Here is an 8,612-nt window from a genome sequence, read left to right as displayed (position 1 = left end):
ATTGAGATGGAGTTTTTCGCCCTGCCCTACCTTTTTGAACCGAAGAACTAACAGACCAAGAACTAACCAAGCATGACCTTTCCAATCACAGAGCATTTGTGGTTAAAAAGTATATACATTGTTTTTTTTTTGTTTTTGTTTTTTTTCAGAAATTGACTGATCGTTTCACTAAATAAGACCCTTATTCCTCGGCTGGGATCGTGTAGAGCTTTTTGAAACTCCACTGAAACTGCAACTTGGACCTTCAACCCATTGGCTCCCCTAGAAATCCTACAATGTTTTCCTCAAAACTTTCATTTCTTTTCGACTGAAGAAAGAAAGTCATGAACATCTTGGATGACACAGGGGTGAGTAAATTATCAGGAAATGTTTATTCTGGAAGTGAGCTAATCTTTTAATTTGTGCAACATCATGCCTGTTGCAACAGCTTGAGATGATATATTTTTGTAGGCCAACCCGGAAGCAAGCATCACCCTGGTTTCCTTAACAAAAACGCTACAGGATTTTTCCATTGACTTTTGGATTTCCATATTTAATGTCATAGGAAACCATGAAAATATCCTCAGCTTGCATTAACCACAGACCTTGTTTCAGACAATTAACCAAAAGAATGATGGAACAGGTAACTCATTTCTAAATTCTGGCCTACAAAAATATATCATCCCTGCAACACTCTATTGGTTTTTGATGCAATTGGTGCTCACAGAGTGTAAGAATGTTTTTACTCAGTAATTCATTTTGCTTGTGTTTAAAGGATGAAACTCGTGGTCTTGAAATTGGTCGATGGTTGAAGAAAAACAATGAAGAACAGTAGAAAATAGAGAACAATCTTCCTTTATCGCTTACGTCCCATTTATCCAAGCATGAATACTGCTGCTCTCACACGAGATACAAAAGTACAGTCCACTTTATCCAGAAGAGGTGGCTGCTCCACCAGACGCCATCTTTAGTCGCCCACAAGTCTCCGCTTATGAGCTAAGGGTGCTGTTCTTTATTCCAGGAAAAAGCACCACATAATAAAGTTAGAGAGCGAGTCGTTGTGGTCATCTCATCATGATAACAGCTATGTTCTTTGAACAAGAGTTAAGTGTATATTTTTACCTGGTCATTGGGAGGTTTCTGTTCCCCATTGACGCCCTTCAGTAGCACAGACTCCTCTGTCTTTTTTGCCTTCATTTCTACGACGATGTCATCTTTGTTAGTCTTCTCCTTGGTGCTGTAGACATTAATGCTGTAGAGATTAACACACCGATACACCAGACTGCAACACTGGGCTGCACAGATGTTTTTCTGCACTTCTGTACTAAATTATATATTGCATATGCAATTCGCTGTTAGAAAGTCTTATGAAATTACCCCTGCAAAAGTTTGGACACACTTGACAGAATTTGTTTCTCATGATCATAAAAAGATTATTTGATCTAAAGATTATGCTTAAACGCTTGTATTAGTATTTAGTATTTATAGTATTTACCCAAGAGACTTATATTTTAGAAATATTTTAAAATCTTGCTGACCCCAAACATTTAAATGGTACTTTATTCTAATACATATTTAATATATTACCATGGTACTGATTATGTCATTTACCATGTTTTTAACATGTTACTACAGGATACTTTACAGAATATCATTAAATTTAAAATGTAAAAGGGAACTATACTTTTATACATTATAAATATGTGTAAAATATTATTTGGAAAATATTAAGATTTATTATATTACATTACTGCGCCTTTTTTCTATTCACTATGGTGCTGTAATGTTAGATGCATTTATTATTTATTTGAATAATTGTTAAAATGTATTTGAAAAATTTATTTTTTGTTTAATTTCTATTTTTTACACTTATCTTTTCTACAGATTTCCCAGCACTTCCTTGCAGCCCCCGAGGGTCCCCTAACCCCACTTTGAAAACCCTGTACTAATGTTTACTAATAAACTGGAGAGAAGGAAAAGGTATTACATACATTTCTTGCTTGCCTGAACGTCCACAGGGTAACTTGCCCTTTTTATACAGGAAGTAGAAGACACTGCCCAGGATGGCCAGCAACAGGATGCTGACAATAATCACCACAATAATCACTCCACTATTATCAACTAGAGAGAGAGAACAACAGATGTCAACATTGGTATTACTGACTGATCTATAATAACCAATGAAGAATCAGCATTTCAACAAGACACAATTAATTCATGCTGAAACGCAATTGACATATGAGGCGAGTTTGGTATGAAACATATTATTAGAGTGTTTTAGTAAAATGAAATGAGACTCATATTCCTCAGAGTCAAATAAAGAAAATGAAGGTGCGCCATTCAGAGGAAGCGTCATCAAATGCTATAAATAAACACAGAGAGACGACAAACAATTGTCTGGGAATGAATTTTATGGGTTAAATCTACTCAGTAAAAACAGCAGGCCGCCACCACAATCTGCACCATAATGGTTTAACAGTCTCAGTTGCAGCCCAGCACTTCAAAACATTTGTTAAAACATTCACATAGAACTAATTATACATTCATCTTGGAAAACATTCTACGCTGTATCTGAAGTAATGTCTGCTTCAATTTTTGCTGGCTTTTTTTGCTCTATGACTTTTCTTCACACAGAATTTGAAATATGCCCAGAGGCCGACACGAAGAGTCAAGCTAACCGAGCTGCTGCGGATCAAATGCATGAATTATTCAAGTACATTAGATGATCTTTCATTGTTTGTAAGGGTTGGATTTTGCAGGGTGAAATGTGGGACTGGGTGTTGATTTAAAGCATGCGATACTTTCTAACAGACACATAGAGAGACAGAAAAGGGGGAAAATGTTACCTGAAGTTTTTCTAGCTGTTGGAGTCTGGGAGAATGGAACTGGGAGAAAACAACAGACGACATTATCATTTTTGATTACAAACAACCAATATTCAAACACATCCTATTCATTTAAAAGTTTAAAATAAATGTCATGGTTAAATGATATTATAAATCTGATGATGAGACTTTTTATACAGTCTATGGATGAGACGTCTTTGAAAAATAAGGACGTTACAACAGTACATTTTCACAAAAATATTAAGCAGGACAACTGGTTTTAACACTGATTATAATAATAGAATGATTTCTGGAGGATCATGTGACACTGAAAACTGGAGTAATGATTCTGAAACTTCAGCTTTACCACCACAGGAATAAATTACATAAAAAAAAATATTTAAATTGAAAACAGTTCTTTTAAATTGTAACAATATTTCACAATATTACTGTTTTAATGTATTTTTGATCAAATAAATATAGCCTTTGTGAGCATAAGTGACTCATAAGTGGCATAAAAAAATAACAGACAAAACACAAATTGTAAAAATTAAATACATACATAAATATTAAATTAAATATTATCAATTTCATACTTTACTATAAAATAATTAGTGTATAAAATTGTGCTGTCAATCGTTTAAAAAAAGTATTAAGTAATCGGACATTTTTTCTAAAATTAATCCTGATTAATTTCACCTAACATTTTAAATATTTTTTTCATTGCAATAATTTCACATTCAAACCTTTAATGAATGTAAAAACAACATAAAGACAGTATATTTTTCATATTTGTTTAATGGCATTTTTTTTATGACTGAAGGCCAGTATCGGATTGTGGTTATAAAGACGTTCTGTGTCTAAATAAACACAATTTTTGTCAAGAAAAAAAAGAGAGAGAGAAGCAGCAGCAGTTGAGTGGGGTGGCCAACCCTTTGTTACTTGCATTAAACATTTTTAATGAGTTAATCTGAAAAAATTAATCGCTTAATTTTGACAGCACTATGTATAAAATTGTACATAGTAATTGATGTATAGATATTACATTTATATATAAAAATATTATGTTTATAATTAGAATACATTTAGTCAACTATATTTTAATGTCATATTTATGATCATGATTAATAATAGTGATGAATAATCATTACTATTATACAATTTATTATTAATGAAACAACTGGATGTCCTGATTGGCAGTGGGAAATAAGGAAAATCGACTCTTACTGCTCCTGATGCTGAAAGTCTTGGTCTCTATTCCGAAGTCGTTTGTTGAATTGCAGACAGCAACAGCATCAGTGGTGACTTTAAGCATCACAACGCTGTAGACTTGATCCTCCATCTCTCCTTTAACAACCTCACGCCAGCTCTGAGACTACAACACACACACACACACACACACAAGACAAAAGCCTCAATCCACAGCTCAGTGTAACATAAGCAGAGGGCTGAGAGGAAATCAGTGTTACCTGACTGCCGGTGATGCTCCAGGTGATGGCGGGTCGGGGGTAACCTCTCACCTCACAGCTCAAATTCACCCAACCCCCTACTTTCTCCATCAGCTCAATCTCTCTCTCTGCATCCTTCATCTGAGGCGCGCCTGGAGGAACAGATCCAGTAACAATTTGAACTAAAAATATGCTGATGTTGAAGCTCTTTTGCTGAGTTTCAGCTGATGCTCTCTTCCTCACCCTGTACGATGATATGGACAAAACCGCTGGTCAGCAGGCCTGGAAGAGACGGTAAAGTCACCTCACAGTCATAATGTCCAGCTGTGTCAAACGTGGCATCCTGCAGCTGCATTATGTGTCCTCTCCCGACCTCAATCCCATCCTACACAAACAAAGGTGTACAAACAAATTTAGTAAAGAACGGACGGGGTGAGAAGAAGCTCTCAACAGAATGTGGAAGACCAAACTAACGTGTCTAGACTGCAGAAGGATGCTACAGGGTTACCTTAAACCACACAGTCGAGGTCTCTAAAGACGACAGGGCATTGCAGGTGGCTGTCAGACTTTCTCCTTTCAGCATGACCTCCGAGTCTTTGGGCACCACCACAGCTGGGTCCAGATCTGAGCACACACATAAAGCTCAGTATTTCAGAGTAAATGCGTCGGTGTGAGCTTGACTTGAATTATATCTGCTTCATTTAATGACAGTGAGTAAATGATGACAGAATTGTTATTCTGGGGTGAATTCTGGTGGTGGATGAAAATATATTTCTTTCATATTGCTTAAGCAAAACAGAATCTTTCTTCCTTTCAGATTCTTTAAATTTTTAGAATTAAAATGATGGAATTTATTACAGTTTCTATATTTCGCAAAATAGCAAATGTGGAACAATGCAGGCTTAGTGACCTTTTTTTTTTTTTTTACTTCTAATAATGTTGTTTTCTACAGAGCCCCGCACATGACATGTAAGAAAAAGTAAATAAATTGTGCGCATGATTTACTAATTCGTTCCCTCGTTTAGTACATTGAGGGAACGAATTAGTAAATCGTGCGCACAATTTAGCCTACTATTTTTTTCCTGCATGTCATGTGCGGGGCTCCGTAGCTTTCTTTATGTTAAATTATATGTATATTTTTTTTCTAATTTAAATTACTTTGGAAAAAAAGTATCTGCTTAATTAATAAATATACTCTACCAGTCGGTAAGATGTTTTTATTGTTTTTGAAAGAAGTCTATTATGCTCACCAAGGCTGCATTTATTTGATTAAAAATACAGTAAAAACTGTTATTTAATAATTGTTTTACAATTTAATATATTTTAAAATGACATTTAAAATATGTTTCAACAGTCATTCAGTCTTCAGTGTCACATGATTCTTCAGAAATCATTCTAATATGTTGATTTGTTGCTATAGCATTTTGGTACTATTATCAGTATGTTGAAAAAAGTTGTGCTGCCCATTATTTTTGTGGAAACCATAATGCATTTTTTTTATTTCAGTATTTTTCTGGATGAATAGAAAGTTTAATGCACTCTTTCTGAATAAAAGTATTAATAAAAAAAATCTTACTGACCACAAACGTTTGAATAGTAGAGTAAATGTTAATTATTCAACATTATTAGATGTCAGCATATTTTGCAACAATACTGATAGATGATTAGATTACAGTGCTTGTTGTAATGCATTTTCTTTCTAGTTTCCAAATCTGTGTGTAAAAATGAGAAGGTGGAAGTTGAACTCACAGTGCACAGTGAGCTGTAGGGTGTCCAGCCCCTCGTCATGGTTCACAGCATCCAAGCCCAGAGAGTGACATTCATACACACCGCTATCTGCTCGAGACACTTCCTTCAGAACCAGCAGCCCCTGAGAGGAATCCAGCTCCACGTCTGACTGTTATGATGTAAGTCAGTCTGTTAGTCTGTTCATGGAATTTGATTTAAATTTGAAGAAAAAACATGTACAAACCCGATTCCAAAAAAGTTGGGACACTGTACAAATTGTGAGTAAAAAAGGAATGGAATAATTTACAAATCTCATAAACTTATATTTTATTCACAATAGAATATAGATAACATATCAAAATTTGAAAGTTAGACATTTTGAAATGTCATGCCAAATATTGGCTCATTTTGTATTTCATGAGAGCTACACATTCCAAAAAAGTTGTGACAGGTAGCAATAAGAGGCCAGAAAAGTTAAATGTACATATAAGGAACAGCTGGAGGACCAATTTGCAACTTATTAGGTCATTTGGCAACATGATTGGGTATAAAAAGAGCCTCTCAGAGTGGCAGTGTCTCTCAGAAGTCGAGATGGGCAGAGGATCACCAATTCCCCCAATGCTGCGGCAAAAAATAGTGGAGCAATATCAGAAAGGATTTTCTCAGAGAAAAATTGCAAAGAGTTTGAAGTTATCATCATCTACAGTGCATAATATCATCCAAAGATTCAGAGAATCTGAAACAATCTCTGTGCGTAAGGGTCAAGGCCGGAAAACCATACTGGATGGCCCGTGATCTTCGGGCCCTTAGACGGCACTGCATCACATACAGGAATGCTACTGTAACGAAAATCACAACATGGGCTCAGGAATACTTCCAGAAAACATTGTCGGTGAACACAATCCACCGTGCCATTCGCCGTTGCCAGCTAAAACAAGGTCAAAAAAGAAGCCATATCTAAACATGATCCAGAAGTGTAGGCGTTTTCTCTGGGCCAAGGCTCATTTAAAATGGACTGTGGCAAAGTGGAAAACTGTTCTGTGGTCAGACGAATCAAAATTTGAAGTTTCTTTTGGAAAACTGGGACACCATGTCATCCGGACTAAAGAGGACAAGGACAACCCAAGTTGTTATCAGCGCTCAGTTCAGTAGCCTGCATCTCTGATGGTATATGGTTGCATGAGTGCGTGTGACATGGGCAGCTTACACATCTGGAAAGGCACCATCAAGATTCAAGATTCAAGATTCAAGATTCAAGATTTTTTTATTTGTCACATACACAATTATATAGAGCATATATAACCAGCAGTGAAATGTGAGTCAGGTCCGCTCCATGGACAGTGCAATTATTAAAGAATACAACACAGATGAAAATATACATAATTATAGCTATGAAAGAATGAAATAAAAGTAAACAATAAAAATATAAGAATAAAAATATAAAATATATAAAGAGATGTATACTGTAGAATTAAATATATAGTGAAAAATAATGTGCATGAAAGTAAACTGTAGTCTTAAATATTAAGATACCCAGGGATGTACAAGAGGCAAATGTGCAAACAGGCTGACACTTACAGTATGTCAATGTGAGGTAGTGAATGTTGAATGTCTTACTGATAAAGTGAATATTAAGTGGAGATATGACGATGTTAAGAGGCTGGTTTTGAGTTTAGGAGCCTGATGGCCTGGGGGAAGAAACTCCTCCTAAGTCTCTCAGTTTTTGACATCAGGCTACGGAAACGCTTACCAGATGGCAGCAAAGTGAAAAGATGGTTACTGGGGTGAATGGAGTCCTTGATTATTTTAACAGCTCTGCTTTTGCAGCGTTTGAGGTAGATGTCCTGCAGAGAGGGGAGAGCAGACCCTGAGATGCGCTCAGCTAAGCGCACAACTCTCTGCAGGGCTTTGCAGTCATGACTGGAGCTGTTCCCATACCACACTGATATACACTGAGTCAATACGCTTTCTATGGTCCCTGAATAGAAAGTTTTCAGGATTGCAGGTGAAACCCTGAATTTTCTCAGCTGTCTCAGATGGTACAGTCTTTGCCTGGCTTTATTAACCTGAGTTTGAATGTGTGTAGTCCAAGTCAGGTCCTTGGAGATGTTTACAGCCGAGGTACTTGAAGCTGCTCACCCTCTCCACAGGGGTCCCGCTGATCATAAGAGGAGTATAGGGCTGCTGCTGTCTCTTCCTGAAGTCAACAATCAGCTCTTTAGTTTTGCTCACATTCAGAGAGAGACAATTGTCCTGGCACCATGATGTTAATTTCTCTACCTCATCCAAGTATGCGGTCTCATTATTGTTGGAAAGTGAGGCCCAGAACCACAGTATCATCAGCAAATTTAATAATAGATGTGGAGCTGTGGGAAGACACGCAGTCATGTGTGTAGAGAGAGTAGAGCAGGGGACTCAGGACACAGCCCTGTGAAGCTCCTACGTTCAGGGTGATGGAGTTAGAGGTGAACTGGCCTACTTTCACCACTTGAGGTCTGCCGGTGAGGAAATCAAGAATCCAGTTGCATAGTGAAGAATTCAGGCCGAGGTCCATGAGTTTAGAAGCTAGCGTGATGGGGACTATAGTATTGAAAGCTGAGCTATAGTCGATAAATAGCAGCCTTACATAGTT

The 8,612-nt window shown here is 36.8% G+C and overlaps 1 protein-coding gene across 2 annotated transcripts in view; it reads right to left on the bottom strand.

The window, feature by feature from the left end:
- Nucleotides 1-289: 289 nt before the first annotated feature.
- The window catches only part of LOC122137497 (cell surface glycoprotein MUC18-like), a 64,944-nt gene continuing 56,621 nt past the window's right edge, over nt 290-8,612 (bottom strand). The window contains exons 8-16 of one of the 2 annotated variants that reach the window (XM_042724933.1): nt 6,002-6,149; nt 4,761-4,876; nt 4,496-4,637; nt 4,274-4,404; nt 4,032-4,179; nt 2,826-2,864; nt 1,971-2,100; nt 1,102-1,231; nt 290-989 (exon numbers count right to left, since the gene is read on the bottom strand). In XM_042724933.1, coding sequence (XP_042580867.1) covers nt 969-989; nt 1,102-1,231; nt 1,971-2,100; nt 2,826-2,864; nt 4,032-4,179; nt 4,274-4,404; nt 4,496-4,637; nt 4,761-4,876; nt 6,002-6,149 — 1,005 coding nt within the window. In that variant the 3' untranslated portion in view covers nt 290-968. The remainder of the gene's footprint in view (nt 990-1,101; nt 1,232-1,970; nt 2,101-2,825; nt 2,865-4,031; nt 4,180-4,273; nt 4,405-4,495; nt 4,638-4,760; nt 4,877-6,001; nt 6,150-8,612) is intronic. The other variant, XM_042724934.1, reaches the window with a different exon arrangement.

Source organism: Cyprinus carpio, chromosome B5 (genome assembly GCF_018340385.1).
Source record: "Cyprinus carpio isolate SPL01 chromosome B5, ASM1834038v1, whole genome shotgun sequence".
NCBI lineage: Eukaryota > Metazoa > Chordata > Actinopteri > Cypriniformes > Cyprinidae > Cyprinus > Cyprinus carpio.
Note: the sequence above shows the minus strand (reverse complement) of the source record. Positions and strands in the feature narration are given on the sequence as shown.